At 33.1% G+C, this 27984-nt stretch overlaps 2 protein-coding genes across 4 annotated transcripts; one reads left to right on the top strand and one right to left on the bottom strand.

Moving 5' to 3' along the window:
- Positions 1 to 3075: 3075 nt before the first annotated feature.
- Positions 3076 to 10263, bottom strand: LOC139993471 (uncharacterized). Of its 3 annotated transcripts, none has more exons than XM_072015219.1 (5): positions 10115 to 10263; positions 5831 to 5964; positions 4865 to 5127; positions 3987 to 4244; positions 3076 to 3573 (listed from the first exon to the last, which is right to left on the bottom strand). In XM_072015219.1, exons 1-5 carry the CDS (start codon positions 10181 to 10183, stop codon positions 3422 to 3424), a joined length of 876 nt encoding a protein of 291 aa, XP_071871320.1. In that variant the 5' UTR covers positions 10184 to 10263; the 3' UTR covers positions 3076 to 3421. The 3 variants fall into 3 exon arrangements, with proteins under 3 accessions (XP_071871320.1, XP_071871321.1, XP_071871322.1); XM_072015220.1 differs by having other exon boundaries at positions 4008 to 4244; XM_072015221.1 differs by having other exon boundaries at positions 3464 to 3573; positions 3961 to 4244.
- Positions 10264 to 20153: 9890 nt separating this feature from the next.
- On the top strand, positions 20154 to 24105 carry LOC139993428 (uncharacterized). The gene is made up of 2 exons (XM_074112015.1): positions 20154 to 21490; positions 21680 to 24105. Exon 1 carries the CDS (start codon positions 20169 to 20171, stop codon positions 20706 to 20708), a length of 540 nt encoding a protein of 179 aa, XP_073968116.1. The 5' UTR covers positions 20154 to 20168; the 3' UTR covers positions 20709 to 21490; positions 21680 to 24105.
- Positions 24106 to 27984: the final 3879 nt, after the last annotated feature.

Here is a 27984-nt window from a genome sequence, read left to right as displayed (position 1 = left end):
TCGTCAAGTCGGATCATACTTCTGTAACGCATTAACTGTACTCCTTGTCAAATACTTGTGACGCTCATAATATTGTCTACTCTATTGTTGAATATATACGTCATATTAACCTGTTAACACAGCGTTGATTTCAGTTTAACCACCCCCTGTTATCCTAATCGAAACAAGGGGAACGACTATTTCGCGGCGTCGATTACACGAATCGTAGCGAGAATTTACGCCTTTCGCTGACGCGTTTTCCTCGCGACCGCGTCTCTCCGCGAACGGTCGTAACACCTAGGACTCCATTTTGACACACAACTTACATGGAAGCAACATACTAAATCAATTATAGACAAAATAGAGATAAAAGGAAGACAGATGTACTGGCTAACTGGTCGAAACTCTAAACTCAGCATGGAAAATAAACTAAAGATTTACAAAACGATAATAAAACCAATTTGGACGTACGGAATACCACTATGGGGGACAACAGCAATGAGTCACATAAATAAATTAGAGTCACTACAATCGAAGATACTCAGAACAATAGTCAACGCCCCATGGTATGCCAAAAACGAGGATATACGCAAAGACCTAAAAATAGCAACGGTCACAGAAGAAATCGGCAGGTACGCAAAAAAAAAATACATGGAAAGAATGACAACACATCCAAACTAGTTGGCTGTTGAAGTGAGCAAAACTTTCATAAAAAGAGGACTAAAGAGGAAACAACCCACTGACCCCACTAAAGAAATAAAACAGACAAACTCGAAGATGGTATCATGCTGGGGGTAGCCACCCACATGTTATTTAGCAATAAAACTAGAAAAATTTACCGAATGTCCAGCTGGACAAATAATAAAAAAAAATATATAATCTTTATATTCGTCATGATGAACTTTTTCGACGCGTGGTCATCAAATTTTTGTAGTCACACCTTTTTATCGCGTTTCAGTCTTTATACCGATTCCATATTCCATATTTCATAATTTGTTGGGATTTCTTAATAAAGACAATGTGCTGGCATAAGAAAGAAATAGAATAGTTATTACAAACTTGATAATTCCTTTCTTTCTCTTAATCGTTACTTCAGCTTACTACGCTATCGTGACCTATCGACTTAATTTCCTTTTTAACTTTAACACCAATCTCCAAAATTAAGCAGAGTAACAGATTCATCTTTTATCTATAAAATAACAATTAAAAATACATATCATTTTATATTGAGAAGAGAATTATTGAATGCTCAAAAATTGCTATACGCGTGAGGAAATAAATTTTACATGATTATTACAAATTACTGAAGATCATAAGATTTTTGTACGGTGGTATTATGAGGTATGTATAGTAGAACTAGAACGAAATGATTCTAGAACCTCAATTTGCCAGCAGTTCGCTACAATATTCGTTAAAAATTAAGGTACTGAGTTATCTATTTAACTCGAGCCTGCGCTCGCGAAACAACTCCCTTCCTTTGCCGATTAGTTCGAACGAGTCAAGCACTACATTATGAGAATTAAATTAATTTCTATTTTTTTAAATAGATCTGTTTAAATATGAATTCTGTGAGGTGTTTTACTTTATCTCAATTGCTTTCCTTGTTTCTTAGTCTTATATTCGACATATTCATAGCAGAGCGACCCAAAATCAGATTGTCAATAAGAAAGTTATCGTCAATAAATTTTAAAGTACGACGTAGTAAAATGTTTAATGCGATAAAAACGAAAATTACCAGACAAAATAGGAAAAGGACCTAGATGCTTGTAAGACTGTGAACAATTTCATTGTAATTCGCTAATATCTCTGTAAGTTGAATGCGATTTTAAATAAAAAGAAAATTACATTGTAATTATATTTCAGGTAGGCATAATGTATTTTCGTCCAGTCGCGGGGAGACGGTCGCGTTATAGCGCGTCAACGGGAGTCGTAAATTCCCGCTACGATTGCACGAATCGACACCACGAACAGTACACCTTATTTCTTGTGGGAGAATAAAGGGTGATTGGGTTGGAATATAACTGGACTTCACAGTTATATTATATGTATGTATTTATTTACACTGGATTACATGTGAACAGACCGTGTTTGGAAAGCGTGGTGATGAACCCGAAGGTTGCTAGACGTGGTAGTTAGAGAGGCGAGAACTAGACTGATATGATGAGTGTTAGAACCGTAGACTTGACTGTCCGAGGGATATTAAAACAGTGGACTTGACTGTCCGAGGGATATTAGAACAGTGGACTTGACTGTCCAAGGGATCTTAGAGCAGTGGACTTGACTGTCCGAGGGCTAGTAGAACAGTGGACTTGACTGTCCGAGGGCTAGTAGAACAGTGGACTTGACTGTCCAAGGGATCTTAGAGCAGTGGACTTAACTGTCCGAGGGCTAGTAGAACAGTGATTGACCCGTCTCGTACTATTTAGGAAGAAAGCTCGTTGTGGGTGTATTCTTGTTGAACTAAGAACGCGGATTCGTAGTTCACACTTTTTGGTAGAAAAGTGAGGGTAACGATCCGCGATCCCAATGTTAATGAATTAAATACGAGGGGACAGTCCTCGGCAAATATGACTCATGGGTGTTTCTGTCCTTGGGAAAAACCCGCTATCTCGCTGGGCAAAACTCCGCTTTCTCCGTAATGAGTACGAGCGTGCAATAAACCTAAGGACCCTTTTAAGGGACCACTCATAAACCGAATATGTGCAAAGAATGCAATGTTATTGTTAACAGATGTGGGCTATGGTGGTTCCTTGGGTTTATTGCGGGTCAGGGTGACGATGTGCAGGCCTCGGCGGCCTGACCATGAGGGACGTCGCAGGTACCGACTCACGCGACGTAACACATAATCTAAATTATCAGTTATTAAAAAAATTTAATGCATTTTATTTTATGGTGTCAGTCACCGATAATTAACTGGACTTTCCGACTGTGTAAAAACATCTAAATACAACGCGTAATACGTATCACATTTTATGCAATGTAATAGTATAGAATTAATTATATATTTCATTGTGCATTTTGAGTTAAAATAAAGTAATCTGTGAGAATAAAAGGGCAACCGAAATCGGCGTTCTATGGAGTCAATAACATAGAGTCTGTTAATTGTTTTGTATTCTAATTTGACACCTTTTTACATTAAAAATATAGGCCTGTTATAAATCTATTATACTTAACTCATATTAAAAAGATTTACGAAATTATTTAAAAATATAATTTTGGCCTACGATTGATATATCGTAGGATCGTACGCATACAACTAATCTGAATGAAATTACTTAGGCATATTACATTATCCTATTATTAATTTATATTTAGTATTTTGGTTGGTAAAATTACTAATATATTCTAAAACTTAATACATGTTCGCTTCTAAATCTCAATTATTCTTAGTCGACATTTTAATCGAGAGAATTACGAAGTAAAATGAAATTTATTAGAATTTTTAACAAGTAGTTATATTTATATTTTTTATTTCGTTTCTAAACTTCTCCAACGTTTTTGTATCGGCTTCTTTTATTAATTTTACCAATTCATTAACCAACTTATGATTACCGGCTGCTAATACTTTTGGTGCCATGATATTGAATTCTCCTCCTGGAACAAATCAGTTCTTTTATTTAAAAAATTATTAATAATCGTTATTAGTGTTGTTATCAATATTATTAAATTATCAATTTTTCGCAGAGCTATAGCTATTATCCTGATTTTCTATAGTAGGAAATATAATTTTAATTATCTAAATAATTATAAACAGAAACGGGACACACATACAAAAAGCTGTGTTAAATGTTAATTTAAAAATATATCACACACAATGAAATATACTTATTATGTTGTATTCATATAATGTATTAACCAGAAAATATAATATTAATATGATCTAAATGTGATATAATTGTTTAAGAGAGAAAGGGAAAAGATGAAAGGATGTGCTAAGTCTTAATTTAGTAATATTTAGTATGTAGAATTATTTCAGATTACCGCAAATTGCGTTAGGAGTTATCTACCATTTGTATCTATTACTACACCTCCCGATTCTCGAATGATAAGTACACCAGCAGCTACATCCCATGGCATCAAATTGTCGGTGTGGTACCCTTCTGCTGCACCCATTGCTACATAACACAGACTCAATGCCGCTGATCCTATTGTTCGTATCCCATGTGCTACCGAAACGAAAGCTTCCACTCTGCCAAGAGTAATGTCCCTGATATTCTCGATTGTTGCATAAGAAGCCTCTAAACAAAGTAACGAATGCTCCAGTTCTGAAAACACGTTATATGTGTACATTTTAGTGACTACTCAGTTACTAAATTATGCTGTAGGAAGTAGAGATATTCTCTTCGCCAGTTGAAAATTGCAATGAGCTCGATGTCAAAGCGTTATCATAGTTTTACCATTTTTCGTTTATTTTTCATCTCAACGTTTGCTGTATTTTAATTTATCGAAGATAATAAATTAATGGAATTAAACCTAACAGATTAGAATAGAAAATTCGATATAAAGTATATTCTAAGCCAAATATAAAAATGTAATTAATAAATAATAGTAACAAAAATATTAATATTACTATATTGTACGAAATAATCCATAGCGAATGAATTTGAAATATCGTTGAGATTTGTAGTCATTTTTCTCAATATAAATGATATAAAATATTATATTATAATATTATATTATATATTATATTAAAATATTATATTATATATTAAACTTGTTCTACATATTTTACAATACATTATATTACGTCAAAACATACTAGAAATCGGAAAGAAAACAATATTTTATTTTGGTTTGTCAATTTCGATAGTTAATTGTATATAAAATATTACATTGTATTAGATTGTATTAGAAAAATATATAAAACATATATTTGTGAACTCACTTTCTATACTAGAGCTTTTAATAAGCTTCCCATTTAAGTAGGCTCCTCGTCCTCTCTTAGCTGTGAATAATTGTTCTAATACAGGATTATAAACAATACCAATTTCTAGTTCTTTTTTTACTGCCAGTCCAATTGATATACAAGTGAAAGGAAAGGAGTGTACAAAATTTGTGGTTCCATCAATCGGGTCAATGATCCACGTAGGATCGTCTGTTAATTCTGGTAAATGATTTGTGGACGAAACTGTTTCTTCAGCAATAAATCTATAAATGATATAAATATGACATCAATTCATTGTTACATGTTTCACAGTACAAAACTGTATATATAATATATACAGGGTTCGGCCAAATAACATGTAAAAGTGTGCAGGACATAATTCCTTGTAGAGAAATAAGAAAAATACAGAATAAAGCTTTTTCATTCTCGGCTTAATTTACAAGAAAATCGTGTTTAAAAATTTATCAAGTATATTTGAACATGGCTAATTTCAGACTAAACAGGACTAAATAATCGATAGGAAGTCATTCTACGTGTGAAAATAAGTCGAAAATGCAGAATATAATTTTTTCTCAAGACGGTTTGTTTCCGAAAAAATAAATTTGAAAATTTATCACAGGCATATAAGTGCGAGATCGATTCTTAACTAAACATGATCGATATCTATTTTCTTGAAAATAAAGCCTTAAACGGAAAAATTTTATTTTATATTTTTCATTTACTTCCGCTTCTACAATAACATCGTATTGATTATTCACTCATATCTAGCCATGTCATATTAGCCATGTTCAAGTATAAATTGAAATTTCAAACTCAGTTTTTTCAAAAACTAAGCCGACAATGAAAAAATTTTATTCTATATTATTTTCTTATTTTTCCATAAAGAATCACGTCGTACCAGCTTTTACTTGTTATTCGGCCGGACCCTGGCAGATAGTAAAAAATGAATATTTATGAGAAACATACTTGTGTGTTGGAAACTCTTTGGCCAAGCTATATATTAAAATTTCTTCAACTTTCTTGTCAAATTGAGTTACTAGATCCCAATCTCCAGCTTTAGTTTCGATATTTTTGCATCCTTCAATCGCATCCCGAATTACCTAAGCAATACAGAAAGAAGTTGCTTCTTTCTTTGTCAATTGTTTTCACTTTAGAATTTTTATTAATTAAACGTCAAAAGACCATTCTTTCTTATCTGTTGAAATGTTTCAAAACATTCTGAACAGTTACGTAGGAAGCACTCGTATTTTACATACATATAAGATTATCATGTACACACGTGATAATATAGGTATGATAATCGTATAACGCATTCCACTGATTCGAACTAAATATAGTGATAAAGGCTTGTAGAAAATAATAATAATTTGACGTATGGAAAAAGAATTTCTTTTATTTATATATATATATATGCACACATACAGGGCACGAATGAATAATAGTTCTGTCTAGTGCGGAATTAGTCATGTTCAAGTATACGTGATAAATTTTCAAACTCGATATTCTCGTAAGCCTTAAATGAAAAAATTTTACTCTATATTTTGTTCCAATTTTTTTCATAAGGAATCACCTCGTCCCCGTTTGTACACGTTATTCAGCCGCACCCTGTATATATATTATTTCATAAATATTTATAAATATATATATATAACAAATATATAATATTATAATATATATGTAAATATACAATAAAAATGTGTAATGTATTAAAAAAAAGGAAAAAGAATATATATACAGAAACAGAAAGATAATAACTGTAACTTCATAGACAAATTATGAAAAACTATTGATTTAATTTATTTATACATCAAAGTCTCGGTCCGTTGCCATGTCACAATTATAAAGTTTACTCTACATCTCGTGGAAAGAGTTGGAGCAAGAAACAATAACAAAGAAACGTAGTGTACATCTTTTTTGTTTTTATGGTTTCCTTGTATTTCATGCAATAAGTTGTACAACATTAATGCTAACACATCGTTTAAACGAATCATTTTTCAACGCAAGTATTAATATCTTTTTGCAGAATACCAAAAATGGAATATGAATGGAGTATGAAAAATGTACCGTTCCATTTTAAAAAATAGAGGTGATTTTCACTTTTCATCAAAGCAAAGTTTTTTTCAAAATTCATAATATTACAATTTGTAGTCGATTGAAAGCTGATAACCTTTGTGTTTGATACATCTTTTTGCCCGACTGTAATTTTATCATATTATTTTTTTACCATATTATTATTGACCATGTATATTTTATTATAGTCATCAGTATTCGTATTTATTTTTACTTTAACTTTTTATTGACAGAAACATCTGCAATCTTTGTCACCCCTTTTCCACCTCAGTCGCCTACGTTTGTAAAATTATTTAAAGAATGACAACTATGGTATTAAGATATAAATCATGTGAAATAAGTCAAAAGTAATGGAGTCATACGTTTTGTAATAAGTGGCCATTTCTGATTATTTAAAATATTTGGCAATTTGTTGACAATTATCTATTGTGGCCAGTCAGCTCTTCAGTTCCCTGATTCGTTTTGTATTCCAAGTTTATTATTTTTGCTAAATGTTATTTAATGTAACGTAAACACAACATTGACTTTCAACTTTCCTTTTAATATTAGAGTTGAATAGTAATTCGCTTCAGAATATGTTACATTTAAACTCAAAATCCTCAGTCGCCTGATCACAATTCGCTGTTAAATAACATGATAGGGGAACTTATTGCTTCCAAGAAATATTCGTCTAATAAAAGTATGTGTCATTTGCATTTATAGATATTTGAAGAACGCCTTGCATTATTTAAGTAAAGTTATAACTGAGTTCTGACTGTTAGAAAATAAATCATACAATTTATTTATTTGAGGTTACAATAAAGAACGCAAGATTAATCAGTATCTTGTTTATATAAGGAATAAATATACATTAGTTTTAAAAATGAAATTATTTTTATTTTTAAGTTTAACTGATAATTGTCAAAATTGATAGCTAGTTCAGATGTAACTGACAATTATCCAGACTGGTAGTTAGTTTGTTTATAATTTAGCTGATTACAAATTACTATTTATGTATGATACTGAATGTTCAAATTTTGGAAACAATCCTTCAGAAAACTAATTATTGTTTAATTAACTCCTCGTGATGAAAAGTGTGAGAAAACATCTTTTCCCAAAAAGTTTTAAATACAGTTAATTGCATAAGATTTTTATAGAGATCTCAGGCCCTGGATACCTTTTCAATTCTCTGCAGATAATTTTTTTAAAAATACCAATAAAATTACATGCAATTATTTACTTGTCTGGTCAGTTTTGTAACAATACCAGTATAACCTCTGGTATACCTGAAAATTGTTACAATTCTTAAATTAAATGAATAAGTACGCGAATAAAATTACTGCCAAATAATTCCCACTTTTGTAAGATTACCCGAAATATAAAAAATATTATAGAATTCAAATGGATTTTTACGATCTTTTATCTCTGTCTTAAAGAATTTTTTCTAATTTCTATTTCATTTTTATATTTTAGAACTATCATCATTCCGTCAGTAGATATAGAAGAAAATATAAAAGATTCTATATTTATACTTCTTTCTCTATTCCGCACCTGTGTCTCTTTCTTTCTGTTCTTATTTCGTTTTCTCTGAAAGTCTAATAAATGTGTCTTAAAACCATTTACAATTAGTTTTTGCTCAATAACGAAGTGGAATGATTCTAAATGATTGTATCAAATGTGCAATTTTGTCGGTAACTGGCTTTATTACATATTATATATTTTTATAATATATTTTATAATATAATATAATTTTGATAATATAATTATATATGATTTATATAATTATATATTTTCGAGAAATTTCAGAAGTATATGTGTATATATATATATATATATATATATATATGTTAATAACTTTACAGTTGTATTGCAAATAGCAATGTTATATACTTTTTAACTTCAATTCGTGTAATTGTATAATTTAAAGTACATCTTTTGTTATATGTTCAACATACACGTAACAATCCATGAAATTTTTTGTACGATTATAAAATATATGTATAAATGTCATTGTAAGTAAATGGAGCAATTACTGTTAAATAGTATGCACATTATTTTTTGTATCGCCAAGTTCCTTTCGTTTTTGATAAATTCATTTTAGTTTTTCCAAAGTAAAGCCTACTTCTCCTTTAAAAAAAGTTAAATTATGACATTTTACTTGAAAACTGTAAAAATACTTAAAACTTTAAAATTTTGGGAGGATCTTTACAGATGATACTTAAAAGGAAACATTCGCAAATGTAAATCGCTGATTTTAATTAAATATTTGTATGATGTAGTTCTCGGAAAAATATTTGACACGTATTTTCTTCGTGCTTCTACTCATGTTGAAGGAGTGAAAACAGCTCTAGAGGTTACGTGTTGGAAATACATTTCATCAAATATTTATTTATTTTATAGTTAAACGCAGGCTATGGAAGATGTAAATGGTATAAGATGGTTTCAAAAATTTATATCAAAAATCAGTAATAAACGATAAATTATACATTATTAGACCTCCACAAAATTTTGTGACAGGCAGAATTCAACATTAATCAGAAAAATTAAATTGTGAAAGTTATACTGAAGTTATACTACTGAAAAAATATTTTAATTCGCAACTTACGTCGTTAGATAATAGATGAGCCGTACTACTTAATTTTGGAGTATTAATTTTCAGTGTCAATTTTATTTTTTATGCAAAATATTCAATTGATGATTTCTATTGTGTAAAGTACAAAACCTAGATTAAAATAAAGTATTCTGAAGCTAAGTAATTCAACCCAAGTTTCTGTGAACCACCTACATTCAATGGCATCAGTCGAAGCTATTGGAGGTTAATAACAAAAAATGGAAGATCTTACAGGGATGAACAAATAAATTGCTGGATATTTGGAAAAGAATTATAGATAACAATCAATATTTTATTGAAGATTGATTATTAGTCTAAGAAATTCTAGTTACAAAAAATCAATTCATATTCTTTCATAAAAAGCAAACAAAATTTTCGGATCATTCTAATAATATAAGCACTTCTATAATTATAAATATTCTTATTGTTCATAAAGCATTTACGTATTGTTATCTGTATCATTGAATTATTCAATGAAATGTAGGTTGTATTCCATAAAGTGAAGTAAACATTTCCATTTCCACAGTTCCCTCCCAAATAAATCTTTTAATTTGTTAATCTAACTGATTTAATTTATAAATTAAAAATACCTTCCCAGATTCGATGGTAAGCTTCAAAACGAAATCGTAATAATAATTCAATTCTTGTTGATCGATCATATTGACTAAATAGGGATCACTGACTCGCTGTCACTGTACTAACAGGTTGTTTAAACTAAACATTCGTTCGCGAAAGCTCTGCTTTTATGCTACGATGTGAACCCCCACTATAAATTTGTCGGCGCATTATTTAATATGATTCCATTGTTATATTGATTCCATGAGTTCTATTCCATTTCATATATGGTATATGTGATTATCACTATCTGATTTCATGTAGCTGTAATCAGTTTGTAAGAAATTGTTGATTATTACTGAATAACAGAAAACTGTTTTCAAACCTATATCATGCTAAAATTTTATGTTATTCAAAATACCAATATTAAATTCAAGTATATTGTGATCACTATTCATTTTTGTAAAAAAAAAAAGAAAATGGGTCAACCTGTCGATGTGATGTGTGATGTATTTTGTGACGTATATATATATTATAAAACGGAAAAAGTAATAAAAACGTGCGGTCGGACACCAATAACGTCGAACAAAATAAAATAGCGTTCAAGGTTAAACTTCGTTCCGGGACATTACTTTTTTTTAAACTTTTCTTGATATTACTTTTTATTTTCTTATATTACTCGACGAATAAAGTCGAAATATATCAGTTTTGAGTACAAGAATCAATTTGTTCAAGTTTATGCGTACTTAAAATTTGATACCCTTAGTTTACTGTATGGCTTACGTTGTCTTATGCATTAAAAGCAAAAAAACGCTTTAAAGCGTTAATCTTTATTGATGCTATGAATGCTATTGCTGTAGTATTGGTAGATCATTTTTCCGACCACCGAAAAGCAATGATATTTAATGTATTTTTTGGAAGTCATTGAGATTTGACCGCTATTTTCATTATTTTTCAAAACAATTAAAGAAGGTTTCGTTAAAATCCATAAGAACGTCACACACCGAAAGGTTCACTGAAAAACAATACTCATACTTTTCAATCGATCTAATATATTTAAACAGTCGTTTTTAAAAAAAAAACCTTTAACCGCATGTTATTAAAATATCATTTATATTTATCAAAATAATTTCCACCTGATTCAATGTACATTTTCAGTAACTAGTTTCATTATGGATTCGTAAGAATGAGGCTTTTATAGTTTCTTTTAAAATAATGTGTGCATTAAAACATTGCTTAAATACAATAGTAACTTTCACAATAGTTCCTTTCTTTTAATTTAAAATCCTGTAAGAAAATCATATGAATATTTTCATTATTCACAATGAGTAGCAATAAAATATATATTTATGTACTACTATAGATGTTCTTAACAAATGCTTCTTTAATATGGCTAATTAATGATAGAAAATAGCATATTAAATTCAAATTTTAACGAAACGACATTTCCATAATGTTACCTAATACATAAAGTTAAATTTGAATTAGATCGGCTTTTTGTGCATCGATAACGATATTAATGGATTTGACGAAATATTTGTAACCTAATATTTCACACCACGTTCTCGTATGCAGTTTGTGCTGCGCCTAAACGACATATACAACACACAAATATACTTGTTATCTGCACAAGTGAAACAATCTTTTATAGCAAATCAATCGAAAATTTACTGACCATTATCCGTTAGTTGTCATAGTGTATACATTGATGTATACCGGCCGATAGGTTTAGCGTTAACTCCTTATACTCCGAAAAATGTTATAATCAACTAGTAACTCTACCAAGTCTTTACAAGGATATTTTTTAATTTAATAGTTTTACTTCGAAAAGGAACAGCTATATGTAAATATCTGAAATTATTTGTAGATTACTTTCTCCCTATTGCATTTTTTGTTAACGAAAATACAATAAAAAAATAACTTTCTAGTGTCATCCTCGGGCTGCAGTCACACTGATAGAGAAATTATACACAAGATTGATAATTGTATAATTATAGTGATGTTTTTTTACATTCCATAAGAAAAATTTATGTTTAACGATGATAAGCCTAGCTTTTTTACTTATTTAGAGCTTTGAAAAATTCGATAAATTCTAATATAGGATCGACTTATTGATATTTAAATGAATTTATTATTTTATCAGTGAGTTCTAATATATATTTGTTCAACATTTGTATTATATTACATTATAAATCTGTCTAAAAGTAAAATTGCTCGTTATGAAAACAATGGTTATGTAAATGTAAATGTCAATTTAAAATGAAATAATAAAAAACCGGTTTTATTTGTAGCTTCTAATCTTCTAGTAATTGTCACAGTGAAGTAAAAATACAATTCAAAAAGAGAAGATAGACAATGAACGACGTTCAGTATTTTTTATTAAAAATTATATTTATTGTCAAAGGTTCACAAGAGGTCACAAGGTTATAATAGTTATAAAATAATAAATTTTACGTTTCGTATTATATAAATTACAGATGTGCGTAGCACTATCACCATAATTTTAGATAGTAAAATAACGTTTCATTCTTCAAAAATTCGAAGGGAATAAAAGTCTATGCAAATACCCATTTCTGTCGACAATTGACATTAGCGTCAATCGGATAAGAATTTGTTTTGTCTTTAAAAAGTTGTAACCATATTTTTGCCTATCTTTTTTAAAATAAGCATTACAAGAGGATATGTATATTTATTACATATATTTTGTAAAATTTTACGTATTTCTTATAAACCTCGCGTATAAAATTTTAGTTTAAAAAAATTTAATAAAAAATTTCTTATTAATCGATCCATCTGATAACTAATCTGATCCTGATTATTAAATAATGTAAGAAAATGTAACATATTTAATTGAAACTATTTGCACTATTTTACGGAGAAGAAATTGTGTTGGAATATGATGTAATATTGAAGGGAAATTTCAATTTCAGAACTATATTACAAATAGGTCAAATTTTAAGGCGTGGAGTTATTAAGATGCCAGTAAAATTCCATTTATCTGAACTCTGTTTATTGGCACGAAATTCTAGTTAGATCCAATTAACTGAAGTCCTATGGAGAAATTGAATCCACTTAACTGGCCGTGAACTTCTATTATTTAAATAAGAAATCATAGGTAGTGGGGAGAATCAATAAATTCCTATTATATGAGCTCCAGTTATATAAACTATTTGTCGTTTGAGGGGGTCAGATAAATAAAGCATTGTTTAGAAAAATTTGATTTTACAGTTTGTTGCAATGTATTATCTACTTGATATTAAATTATCTAAGTAAGTTACTCACAAACTATGTTGATCAACTTTATAAATTGAAAAGTAAACAAAAATGGTGATGTTAAAAAACTTTATATTTTTTAATGTATGTTGATATTTCTAATTATTTCGTCATGACCTGGAGTATATACATATAGGAATAAGTTTATCTTTTATTAGAAGCTATTTTATTTTTTATAAAATTGCAGTAAGTAAATATGATTAATTTAACCTCTATGAGATTCATATTATTCATACATTATACATTTCTGTGCTGTTACTCGCTGGCTCATTGGTATATAAAATTAAAGGATAATTTCTTTGATGAAAAATTAATGATACTTAAACTGTTATAATTTCGTTGAAAAAATAAAATTTTACAACTACATAAGCTCATTTTAATTCTCTTTCACAATTCTGTGTTTATTCTTTTAACAGGTGGTAAAGCGAAGATATTTTCTCGTTTCGAAAATTTTACAAATTCAGACGGCTCTGCAGAGTTACAATTTTTTTTCTACAACAACGAGTGAGACTTGTGGTTCAATTGTTTTCAATATTTTCTTACTTTAGTTACATGTAATTGTTCGTTACGCTCACATGTTTAGGTTATAATTTTCTAAAAGAATTAAACAACTCTTATACCTATCATGCCAGTAAAAAAGAAAATCTAATATTGATGATGGTAGTGATGATAGCGATATTGTGTTTCCTATTGTGTTTCATTGTTTCGAGAAATATCACACAGTTGAAGATTACTAATTTTCTACGAGTTTTCTCAAAACATTATTAATTTAAATTAAGTATTAATTTACAAATTGCTATTGATACATTATCCATTTTTAAATAATAAATCATTTTTGTTCAGTGATGAATCGATCATAATTACTTCCCAGACATCTTAAAAGTATTACTTGTGCCCAAACATGTTTATTATTTCACAATTCCTATTGTTGAGCCGAAATAACATACATGCCATAAAACGTATACATTTTGCGCAAGTTCGAGCACACTGCTAAATAGCTAAATGGCTCGACGCGTGACCGACCTTCTTGTTTATTGTGGCCCGAGCAATCGGGAGTTAACGGGTAAGACAAGGGGTCAAATGAAAAGTGTACCGTCGGCATTGGAATAATTCAAAGTATATCACGAGGAGGTTGAACGGCCAAACTTGACACGCGTGACGTATGTGTAGCGTCTATCTGTTTAGTATGTGTAGTGCGTGTGTAATTAATGCGTGTGTAATTAGTGCGTGTGTAGTAGTTTTCCTGGGTTGCTGGGATGCGGTGGATCCTGCATTAACGCCAGGAGAAAGGCTAAGACCCGAAAATGTAAAAGTGGACAACAAGGCACGTGCTTACATTTTCCGGCATGTTCGCCCCGAATATCTCACGGACATCAGCACTCTAAAAACGGCGAAGGAGTGCTAGAAGACACTGGAAGATATAAATGGGAGAACAACATCGATGGACATTGTGTTGTGCATGCGGGAACGGGGCACTATCGAGAAGACCCCTAGTGGGAGGATCCAAGCCCTGTGTGACAAGTTGTCCAGAGCCGGTATGAAAATCGGAGACCATATTGTGGCATGTTTTCTTTTGGCCGGCCTCACGATGGATCGGAATTACTCGACGTACCTCAGGGTAACGAAGATTGATAAGGATCTGACCTCGAAGGCGGTGAAGTCCGACCTTCTAATTGAAGAGAGAAGGATCGACGCGGCCGCGGAGTCGTCCGAACAAGGCAGCGCAATGGCGACCAGGAGACAATGGAAGCCCAAGCCACAAGAGAACAAAGATGCCGCGAAGCCGAAGAACAGAGACCCACATGACCAGAAGTGCTACAAATGTGGAAAATGGGGCCACATTTCGTATCAGTGTCAAGGGGAGAAAGGAGATAAGAAGAAGAAGATCCCCAAGGAGAAGAAGAAACAGGAAAATAACAAGAAGAAGAAGAAATCGGAAGACAAACCAAGGTCCAAGGGACTAATATCGACATTGGTCCTATTATCCATCAGTCGTTTGGAAAGGGGGAGCATTAGTTACCTTGACTTAGGCGCCTCAAACCATATGACTCCAGACAAGCATCGCTTTGTGGAGTTCACGTCTGCGACCGGACATATCAGGATTGGCAAGGGACGTCTGGAAATTAAAGAGAAGGGAACGATCACAGTGAAAATGACTGAGTCGTGAGGTGGTTGGATCCTATCGAACGCTTTGTGAGTGCCCGAATTAGATGTAAATCTAATCTCAATCAGGCAGTTGGCAAAGAAGGGTGTTACCACCGTATGCACAAGGGATGAGACTATTGGAACGCATGATGATGGCGACGTTATGTTCCACTCCAAGGTAGGAGACGATGTATACTACTTGGAGACAATCTCCGATGAGAGGCACGTCGCAAATGTCTCTGTGGGAAACGATCAGGAAGAGCCAGGCCACAGTGACGAAGACATCAAAGTCATTGAGGCAAAAGCATATAGGAGTACTATATCATGGCATGAGAGGTTACGTCATTTGCATGGAAATGCGATGAGGAAATTTCCTGTAAGAAGCGTGAAGGAAGATTCCAAGAAACATGGCGAACTGTGTGGAGTCTGCGTGAAAGGAAAAATGACAAAGGTGCCATTCCCGAGAACAGCACATCACATGTGTCAACGTCCTTTGGAAATCGTCCACAGTGATGTCAGTGGCAGAGCTCAGTGCAAGTCGCTGGGTGGAGGTAACTACTTCGTAACTTTTATTGATGATTTCTCTCGTTTCATGTATGTTAAAATCATCAGTAAGAAGAGCGAAGTATTCAAGTGCTTCAAGGAATACCAGATGGAAGTGGAGGAACTGCATCAGTCCAAGATAAGTGCCCTCCAAACTGACAATGGCGGTGAGCACACAGGGACCGACTTCGAGAAGTACCTGAAGGAAAAAGGTATTCTTCACAGGAAGATCGTCCCTAGGAACCCTGAGCTAAATGGCGTTTCAGAAAGAGTCAACAGGACCCTAGAAATGTTTAGGTGTTTATTCATCCAGTCAATGCTCCCTGACTATCTGTGGGGAGAAGCTGTGAACACTGCGTGTCACATTAGAAACCTATGCCCATCTGCTGCTGTCGGAGACAAAATTCCATTGGAGTTATGGAAAGGTAAGAGATGCGACATCCAAGAGAGATCAACAGACTAAAGGTATTTGAATGCAGAGTCTGGTGCCTGATAAGCCCGAACGGAAGGAAATTTGATAGCAGGGCAGACGAAGGGATGTTTTAGGTTACGACCGACAAATCAAGGGTTATAGGATCTACCTTCCGAAGACCAAGAAGGTAATAATCTCTTGCCATGTCAGGTTCGAAGAAGATGTGTTTCCCTATTAAAATGCTAATATGGACACGAGTAATATCAAGAGGAAATCTTCTGAATGGATATGGAACGTTGAAGATTTTGAACTTGAAGGGGGGAGTAAGCAAATTGTCATTAAGGTCCAAAGTGAGGGTGAAAATGATGAAGGGGAAAGTGATTTCTTTGTGAACAGTTTAGTTAACGAAAACAATCAGGAGGAGGTTGTAAGTGTACCGATTGTTCCTAGGAGGTCAGCAAAACTGCATAAACCAAAGACAACCGTGTGCCAAAGTTGTGCCAACCGTGCAACCGTTTGCAAGACTCAAGGTTTGTATGTGTCTGTGAATGTGTACGAAGCCCTGAAGGGGCCAGATGCTAAAAAATGGATCGATTCAATAGCAAAGGAATTAGACAATCTGGCGAATAAAGATGTGTGGGACATAGTGCAAAGGCCATTAAATAAAAATGTTATTGACTGTAAGTGGGTCTTTGTCATAAAAAGGGATCCTGATAGATATAAGGCTAGGCTTGTAGTCTGGCAAAGACTATTCAGAGACCTTCAGTCCAATTGTGAAACGCAGGACTCTGAGAATTTTGCTTGCTCTATGTGCCGACAATGAGTGGACTATGAACATATTGATGTAGAGTGTGCATACCTGAACAGTCCTTTGGATGAGGACATATACATAGAGCAACCTGAATTCTTTAAAGTTCCAGGAAAAGACAAGACTCGATATGTGTGCAGTCTTAAGAAGAGCTTGTATGGACTGAAGCAAGCTGGGAGAATGTGGTTCAAACACATTAATAGCATTTTGAAGGGTATGTGTGTATGTGAATGCATCCAATAATCTGATTGTAGCCGTGTATGTGGATGACATTCTTGTTGGAACAAAGACTATGATAAAAGTATTCAAAACTTGTTGTTGTGTTTGACCAATCTGTGCTCCATATTACCTATGAAGCTGGAATATCAACATCATGAGCTAAGGAGTGCGAAGCTGGGTTTGACATTGAATGCGACGAACCTTTTGATAATAAGTTGTACGAACAGGTTGTTGGGCACATAATGTATACCGCTACTGTAAGCCGTCCTGATGTCGCATGTGCAATAGGAAAATTAAGGCAAAAATGTACAAATCCCTGAGGATGCAAAGAGTTAAGGCTAATATACCAAAAAAACAGGGGAATCTTTGAAGGTATTTTGCGATTCTGACTTTGCGGGCTGTGTTGTAGATAGAAAATCTAGGAGTGGATATGTCTTCATACTTGCTGGTGATGCGATATCTTGGTTGTCGAAGAAACAACCAATAATATCTCAGTCGACGTGTAAGGAAGAGTTTGTAGCGATGTAAGAGGCAGCAAGAAAAACTGTGTGGATATCCTTACTGTTAAGGGGTCAACTATCATATTGTCCTTCCCCATGCAAAATCTTCTGTGATAATATTGGAGCCATTTCATGGTCCAAGGACGACATAGTCGCTGAAAACTCTAAACACGTTCAAGTGTGTTATTTTTATGTCAGGAATTGCATGTCAAAAGGAATACTAGATTATGTCTACGTGCCGAGTTCTGAGAATATCACAGATATTCTCATCAGAGATTTAAATAGAGTTAAGTCTCACGCGTTTCACCCATAGCTTTATGGGGCTTGTACAAAATATGATCAAAGGGGAGTGTTGAGGAAATAGTGGGTTGGTATGATCACTAGTTCCTACAAATTAAGTTAGTACAACTTCCAACAACGCTTTTTTTGTCTTAGATGCCGGCCACGTGTTAATTATCTCAGTATATCCGGTGTGCTCGCATGTTTGTACTTAGTGGTGAAATATAGAATATACAAAGCAAATCTGAGTGAATCAATAAATACCAACTCTAAAAACTTATTGATTAACATTATTATCCAATCTTTTTTTCACAAAATTATGACAGTTTTAATATCGACAATTTTTCATCTAAAATGTAGTCAGCCTTTAACTTTGTACGCTAATGTATTATCATATCTCACATATTTTTTCTGCATGAAAAATCATACTTCATAACGACAATATTAATCTAATGACAAATAAAACAGGATTCAAAATACTAATTCTCAACTAGGTACATACAGTACCTACGGAGGAGCTATGGTATCGGGATAAAATCTTTATACATGATACAATCTGATTAATAAATGCTAATAAATTAGTACAAATGAGTGCTAGCAGGCCCGGTCAAATATATGGAGGAGAACAATTATCGAATGGGCCCAAGTAAATCAAAATTGATTAGATTAAGTCAGATGAGACAATGTGTTCAGAAAATGGGTCTGTGCCACTGATATCTCAAATTCGCGAATAATATTTGGAGAATCAGAACACTTGAGTAGCACATCAGAACCAGGCTATATAAATGTGACTAGGATCACTAGGATCACTAGGATCAAGTCATATGAATTCGGGTGACCGACCTAGGCTAAAGAATATGGGCACCAACGGTTCATCTAAATCAGGACATGTCAGTGAAAGCTTCCCCAGGTGCACGAATGAATCACAACTATTGAGTTCAAATGCTCCTGGATATTTAATGCACAGGAACACTCTTGTTACAGAGAGAAATAGAAGGAGTTGGAAGTCAGTTGAGTTCAGAGATACTGAATGATAAAATCAAATACCATTAAGTTAGACAAATAAGCAGTAGCCGGAACGAACCCGGGCACGTCTCCACGGGAGAACAAAAAGAATAATAGACCGAAAATCATTTCGGACATTACAACAATGGAGAGTAAGATTTTATCCTTTTTAAAAAAAGGAACAAAGGGAAATAACAATCCCTTTACTCCAAAAAAAAGCCCGGCAACAATTCCAGTCAACAAGAGCAATAAGCTGAAGGAAGTGAATTGCATAATGACACACCTTCAGAATATTTTGAACATAGCGATTATAACACTCCAATGGCGGTAAAAACAAAAAGAATTAAAGAACAAAAGAATTAAGGGGGAAAAACAGAATTAATCAAATCGGCCACGTGGAGGCAGAAAAATATAAGAAATCTTACGAAAAGCGAGGAGGAAAGGATATCCTCACAATCAGAAAGAGAAATAGAATACTCCATTAAACAAGTGGAAGTGAATGTGTTAATTAATACACTAACCGAAGTGATTTTAAACACAAACAAAGTAAATACGAGACTCCATCTATTATCCAAAAAAAGATGCGGAAATAACAGAGATCACTAAAGAGAATAACGGACATATAAGTGGCACTTCTGAGTGGATCCGAGGATTAAATAAAAAATGAAGGGTAAGGATTACACCGGTCAAGGAAACGGTTACTCATAGAAAGTCGGTGGCAACGTCGCGCCCTGAATAGTAGCTACAAAACACAGATTGATACAAAAAAGACACTACCAAATTAGTAAAAGGAAATAGACCTTTTAGAAATAGTAGAATAGATATTTAGAATAGTAGAATAGAAAGGGGAAGAATTTAGAAAAAGATATAAGAAAGGAGCGTTGGCATACGCTGATGTATGCAAAATGAGCATAGATAAAGACACCCAGAGGGAAAACAATAGCAGTGAAATTAATGAATGGAGAGTTCAAATAAATAAGAAAACACTTAGAAAAGAGAAGATAAAAAAGGTCGAAGAATATCAACACCAACCCAAAAAGGACAGCAGAAAAGTGAAAAGTCAGCAAAGAATCCGCAATAGACCGGAGGCAATACTTGTCAAGGTCGAAAGTGAAAAAGAATGGCTCGAAACCTATAGAGAGCTTATGAGAGCTAAGGAAGCTCTCAAGAAAACGACTGGTGTTAGGAAGACAAGGTATGGGAATATCTTGGTCGAATTAATAAAAGCAAAAGCATCAGCAAATGAGATTTCAGAGAAAATAAAGACGGTTACGGAAAACCGAGTACAGTCAACACCACTACAAACTATGGTGTCATTGGATGTCAAAAACATCGATCCGCTGAGCAAGGAAGAGCTCAGAAGCGACATTTGTAGTGACTTAAGCATAAGTAATAGAAACTGTGTCGACGTCAAGACACTGCCAATAAACCCGTGGGGAACATAACGAACCATAGTTGTTATTCCTGCATCAACTGTTCCTGCCAATTATAACAATTTAAAAATAAGAGCAGGATTGACAGTAACAAGTATAAAAATCTTACTGAAAATCAATAAATGTTTTAGGTGTCATAAAATAGGACACACCTCAAATCAGTGCAAAAAAGTTAGCTCTGGAAAGGCACTTTGCGAGAAATGTAGAGTTAAGGATCACAATATGGAGAACTGCATTAACCACGCTGCACCATGTGCAGCGCTCATAGTTTAGCAAATAAAAGCACGTCACTGGGTCATTGGCGTGTCCTATATACAGAAAAGCGATGAAAGGGGGAAATAGTAGAATACAAAGATAAAAATTTTGCAGACAAATTTAAATCGCTGCAAGTTGGCACAGGATTTAATGTACCAATGCGCCTATGAAGTCAGAGCAGATATCGTTATCATCTCTAAACCAAAGAAACAATAGATGTACTGGTACAAAGACAAAAGGTGATGCATCCATATGGGCTACGTTACTTAACAGCACACTCCTATGTGATGATACCATAATACAGGAAGATGAATGATGGTGGGAATAAGAATAGAGGATATTTCCTAAGTGAGTGGATATTGTTCCCTAACATCAACAATGATAGCTACTATAAATATGTTGATAAATTAGAAAGCTTAATGAAAAGAATATATAAAAAACAAAGTAAAATACTTATTGCTGGCGATTATAATGCAAAATCGGCAGCATGGAGCGGAGATAAAACCAACAAAAAGAATAGAACCTTAATGGAGGCCTTGGTAAAAAATGGCATTACAACCATAAAAGTCAACAAAAAATATACCTGTGTTAGGGGCGATAGTAATAGCTATCTTGACATAGTAAGCGTAAATAATAACCTAGCTAGGCTTTATAAAAGAACAAGACAGGTTTATTAATAAATTTGACAAAATAAAAAATAATCTAATAATAAATTTTGCAACTTCCAGGATGAGCCATGGGGAATTTCTCCAAAATATTTTAGAAAAAACGCGTGAAGCCGAATTAAAAAAAGTCTTTCTACCAAGAGGTAAGAAGAACGAGAACTATTGGTGGAATGAGAATATAGCCCCACTTTGAAAACTGGAGAATAAAAGTAGAAGGGTTCTATTAAACTAGCCCGCAATGCGGAGGATCTTACCAAGATATATAAGCAGAATAAAAAGGAACTGAAAATATTAATTCAGAAAGGCAAAGAACAAGCGTGGAAGGAATTCGTTGCAATCTTAGAATGGGATCCATTCTAAGATTCATAAATCATCAATCAATTCATAAATTCTATAAAAGCGTTATAAATAAACTAAAAAGAAGAAACCAGTAGATAACAAACATAAATAAAATTAATAGCATTATAGATACACTTTTCACCACAAAAACAAATATAACTGCAGAAGAAGAGAGATGGAATGGTAGTTACGAGGAAGTAATAGACGATGATGTATGTATCACCATCCAAATGGAGGAGTTAGCGAATGCCATTGGACGATTAAATTCTAAACGGGCGGCTGGCGTGGATGGGGTCTCCGAAACAATATTTAAATTATTATTTAAGCATAAAGCTCACAACATATTAAGCATGATTAATACTATATACAAAATAGATAAAATACCTAAAAAATGGAAAATTGCCAGAGTAGTATTGCAAAACCAGGAAATAATCCCCTCCTTCCTACTTCCTATTGGCTCATAAGTATGCTACCTGCGATGAGCAAGATATGGGGGAATACTTCTAAATCCTCCATTGAGAAATATCTGGGGCAGGAGTCATATCACAAAACCAGTATGGTTTCCACAGAGACAGGAGCACAGTCGGTCCCATCATACAGGTTAAAAAATTTGCACATTTCTGCAAAAAGAAAAATTTAGTATGCATCCAGATGGCTGTTGACATTAAAAATGTTTTCAACGCCCTTAGATAATATACAATAATTAAGGAAGCCAGGCAAAGAAAACTTCCAGGAAACTTATTGATATTATATGATTACCTGAAGGACAGAGAGATTATAATTAAAAGCATTAGTGGAGAATTTAAAAGTAATGTTTACGCTATTATTATGGAATTTAGTACACGATGAACTTCTCAATAAATTTGATAATAAAATAAAATTTACAAACTGTAGCCTTTGCAGACTATTTAGCAATTTTAATGGGTGTCAATAAAGAAGAAAGTATAGAAAATAAACTAAATATAAACATAAACACAATTATGACTTGGTATAATAACACTGGATTGCAAATTGCAAAAGAAAAAACAAAGATTATTCTATTGACTGGTATGCGAATACCTAAGACAATAAATGTAAATATTATAAATATGTTAATTACTACAAATAACACTATCATATACTTCAGATTAACAATTGACAACATCAGAAATTACAATGCACATCTGGAAACAATATGTAGTAGAGCTGATGCATTTAGTTGGAATATTGATAGTACTACTTCCCAACATAAATGGTCCTACTAACCTGGTTAGAAGATTGTTCTAGGAATCAATAGTACTATATGCCTGTCTTGTATGGGCTGAGGCTCCAAAAATGACTAAAAGTAAAAAAAAATATTAAAAAAGGCACAAAGATGGGTCCTAATAAGGACGTCAACAGCTTATAGGACTGTCTTCTACGCAGCTCTGTGCATGTTAACAGGGAACATGGCATTAAAACGCAGCTGTGAGAAAAGATATATGAGGTAAAAAAAAGGCACATATTAAATATTGTAGGAAACATAACCGATAGGGTGCAAAACTCACTCAAAGGAGAGATAGAACAGTTGGAAGAAACAGCAATAGAGGATTGGAGAAAGGAATATATAAGAAATTGAACAAGAAAATTGATAAACAACGTAGTTATCTTTATAAAGAATAAAAAACTTATTGACCATTATACGATGCAAATGCTTACCGGACATGGTATCTTTAACACATATAGAATCGGAAGAAATAAAGAAAGCAATAACCAATGCTGGGATTGCAATGAAGAGCTCGATGATGCTGAACAGGTATTTTTTAAATGTCCAAGATGGGCCTCTCAACATATAGCCCATGAAAATCATGCTGGTGAAAGTTTAAGCACCAAGAATCTGATTACATTAGTTACAGTAGACAATGATATATGGAATCACTTTCAAGTATTTTGTGGCTCCACAATGAACTTTCTATAAGGCATAGACTCAGGATATAGCCCATAAAAACTATTTTAACCAACAAGTGAAGAAATTAATTATCTGTTAAAATACTTTTATTTATTCTGCTCTGTCCATCTATTTAATTAACTATCGTAATCTTTTATTTAGTTATCTTTTTATTTATCAATTATTAATTAATTAATTAATTAATAATTTGAACTATTCATTAAAATACCGCTTTGCTATGTTATTTATTTACTTAGTATTTATATACACTAATTTATAGTTACTTAATGGATGGAACAGTAATACAGATTGACATATTTCATAACTTAACCTATACACAATGGAATGGTAGCACCGTTGTGATAAATTGAAAGTTTTGTAAATTAAACACTTCCTCGATATTGCACTCACGCGCGTGCGGCAATGACGACTTAGAAATCAAGTAACCACTTAATTGATGTATGAAAATTTAATTGTAAATATTATATTGTTTTAACTAGATTTGGAGCTAGCATGTGGTGTTATAGAATGTCACTAGTTATATTGAAAGTATTGAATATGGCAATACCAACATGACTAATTTCTAACCAATCACCGCAATATTGTCACCAGTAACTATTTATTCATTAATTATTAATTCGTGGTGCTTTATCTAGTAGTTAACATCTAAACAAATGTCGCTAATTTAGATATATCTTTACACTACTAGAAATTATTCAATTAGTAATTACTCTTTTCAAAGGATGTTTTCATTTATATGTACTTTAACATTCGAACAAATGTCATAATTTAGACATATGTTACATGTTGCCAGCAACTTAGATACTTTATTACATTTTATTAATTATTTTATTTATTTATTTTAATAATAACGAATTCTGAATATACTAATTTTAATTATATAGATTAGTTAGTTATACTGATAAACTAGAAAAGGTTGAATTATTATTTTAGTAACTGAACAAAGTGTCACAAATTTAGACGTATATGACACGATGTTAGTAAATTATTCTGAATAATTATTATTCATTTTGGTGACTCATCTTTATTAAGTATTTAATATCTGATCAAAATGTTACAATTCTAGACATGTATAAGATGCTCGTGTCACGACCGACACACTTCAAATCCGGTGGACTGATGACGGAGATAAAGATGTGGCGGCACTTGGCGACAATGTATATTGCCTAAGTGCCTAATGAGCCATCAATGTCCCAACGATCCTTCCGCCGAATGTTCGAGAAGAAGGTGTGCATGGCAACGGTCACGGATGCCTAACAAACGCGTGGATAGTGGGGATATTGAGGAGTGACAAAGGAAAAAAAAACACATGCGATCGAAAGTCAAATTGTAAGAGCTTCAATCTTGTGTCACGTAAAATAAAAAAAGAAATTTAAGAAAAAAAAGAAACTTTATTTTTTTTCTAGTTTGCACTACACTTCCGAGCTCTAGGCGTGACTGTTCAAGACTGACTTGGATGATTTTAGGGAGAGTATTTAAATTCTTTTATTCGTGGGAGTGGGAAATCGATCATATATTTCTGAGAACGGATAGAGTGACCGGATGTTATCCCGATAGTCACTCATGCTAAGGCGTTTGGAATTTCGCTATCTTATCGCTTTGTTTAGTCAGATTTCGTCTGTGACATTCCCCCTTCTTAGATTGAACTTGGTCCCTCAAGTTTTCTTCAGAAGACTTTTGTGGAATCGGACTCGGCGTGGCTTGAAAATCACATGATTCCTCTTCTTCTTCGAGGTGGTATGAGTTGGTCGGGATATAGATGTTGGATGTTGCGACCGGGGTGCTTGGTGGGGATGTAGAATTGTGGCTGTTGATTACGGTTTCATTTCGGCAGCAAAATAAATTAATACATAAACTATTCGGTATACATTTTTTGATGCATTTGAATACTCCTATCTTGTTTAATCCGTATATACCTAGCATGCCTAATGCTATGTACCCTAATATCTGGAGCGTGGTTAGTCCCCAATACTGTATACTTTTGATTCTATGTTCGAAATTAAGAGTTTTTATCTCGTCGCTTATTTTATCGATCGTGGTCTTATAGCCTTGTAAATTATCTATTACCTTTGGTGCTCGCTCGAGTTTGTCTAACAGATGAGTGAAGCTATCGTTTGTTTTGAGCGCTAGGGTCTTAGTTTTGATTTCGTATTTGACTTCGTTTTTTGTCTCGCCTATACGCATGTGTTCATCTTTGTACAATATATCGCAGGAAGTGTTGGCTTGTCAAGTTTTTGCAAGGTGTGTTTCGTTTGGCAAATTGTGTCTATTTCTATCGAGTTTGCCGTTATCGCAATGTAGCTGTTGCTAGTTCTGAGCGGTATAAAGCTAATGTCTTCAATCTTAAATACAGTTATTTGGCAATGTTCGATATGAGGTTTGAAGTTTATTATTTCGTTGTGACAATCGGTTCTCGAGTTTCTGTCATGGATTGGTATTGTTTGTTTGCTATAGTGGTTCCAGCTCGTTCTTTACAAAGTTTGTCGAGATATTCGATATCAGTGTTCATAAATGAAAGTCCTGAAGTTAAATATATCTGATGTTCGACTACTGGAGCCAAAAATACTCCATTTCTCTTACTCGGGATAGGATTTACCTGTAATATATTCCATTCCGTGTTAGAGACTAAAGGTACTATGATTTTAAAGAATATTTTGTCACCTATTGTGAAAATTTTAAGATCACTGATGTCGAGTATAAACTGAAAATGTTCGGTTTTGGCACAGATCGCGGTGTTGTACGTCTGGCTGCCTATCGCTTTGGCGTAGTTTTCTATAAATTCATCGGGGTCGAGTATTTGTGGGCTAATTATTCCCTGTTTGCCTAATATTATGACGTTAAATATCTCGTCTAACTGAAAGTGTAAAGTTTACATAGCGGTGTCGAGTTTCATAATCATTTTAAGCATAAATCTATCGATATTTGCCTGCTGTTGTTGTTTTAATACATCGTTATATGATTTCTCTAGGTGGTTTAGGTTTTCCGAGTTTACAATTTTCCTAATAAGTGCTGTCTGATTAGCTATTACAGTCTTGATTTTATTGTTGTCATCGAATAGTTTGTCCATGTTTTCGTTTATGAGTGTAAGATCGTTATCGTCGAGAGTTCCGAATAGACTTTTCGATACGGAACCTATGATGTTGAGTAAACCTCGTTTGCTTTGGGTGTGTATTAACGTTTTCAAGTGTTTTGCGAGTTGTTTCAGGTTATTGATACGATTTTGTAATCCGTTTAACTCTTCAGCGTATTCTTTGCTGATTGCGCATGAGTTTATTGTCGATTTATGTAATTCTATCGTGCTTAGTGTATGTCGCTAGTGTCTAATCCTACAATAATATCGACGGTATCGCTATACAAATATTCTATTCTTATGCTTTCTATGAATACAGAATTTCCTTCTAGTGGTGTAATATTTATTTGCGCGGATATTATTCCTGCAAAGGGGAGTGTCGACCTGGAAAGTAAAGTTTTAAACGATTACCGTGTATTTTCTTTATAATATTATTAATTAAGATTTCATAATAAGGGGTTCTGACCCCTTTTTGATAATAAGGGGTTTTGACAGAGTGGATTCTGTATGGTCCTAACCATTCAGTGTCTAATTTGTCTCTTTTGTGATCATTATGAATTAATACAAAATCTCCTTCTTTAAATACCGTTTGAGTTCGAACTATCTTTCTTTTTTGGTCTCGAAGGTATCGTTTCTTGCTATTTATTAATGTTTTTCTCGCGATATCTAAATATTTATTTAATTGTTTTTGCCAGAGTGAAAACGTATCATTGTAAGTTAAATTCAAAGTTTTTGCGATTGCTGATGGTAGGTTTGCGTCTCTACCGAATGTTAATTTAAAAGGTGAAAATCCGGTACCTTCGTGTACGGCTGTGTTATAACCCAAACATATGAAGTTTAATATCTCATCCCATTCTTTATCATTATTATCATGCAGACTTGTACGGATTAAATCTTTTACTACGGCATGTGTTCTTTCTAGAGATTCAGTTGACCGAGGGTGGAAGCTAGTGGTTTTAATGTGTTTAATCTTAAATGCCTCTTCGAATTTTAACATGAGTTCGCTAATGAAGTTTTGTCCATGGTCTGTTA

The sequence above is a fragment of the Bombus fervidus genome, chromosome 13, assembly GCF_041682495.2.
Source record: "Bombus fervidus isolate BK054 chromosome 13, iyBomFerv1, whole genome shotgun sequence".
NCBI classification, from domain to species: Eukaryota; Metazoa; Arthropoda; class Insecta; order Hymenoptera; family Apidae; genus Bombus; species Bombus fervidus.
Note: the sequence above shows the minus strand (reverse complement) of the source record. Positions and strands in the feature narration are given on the sequence as shown.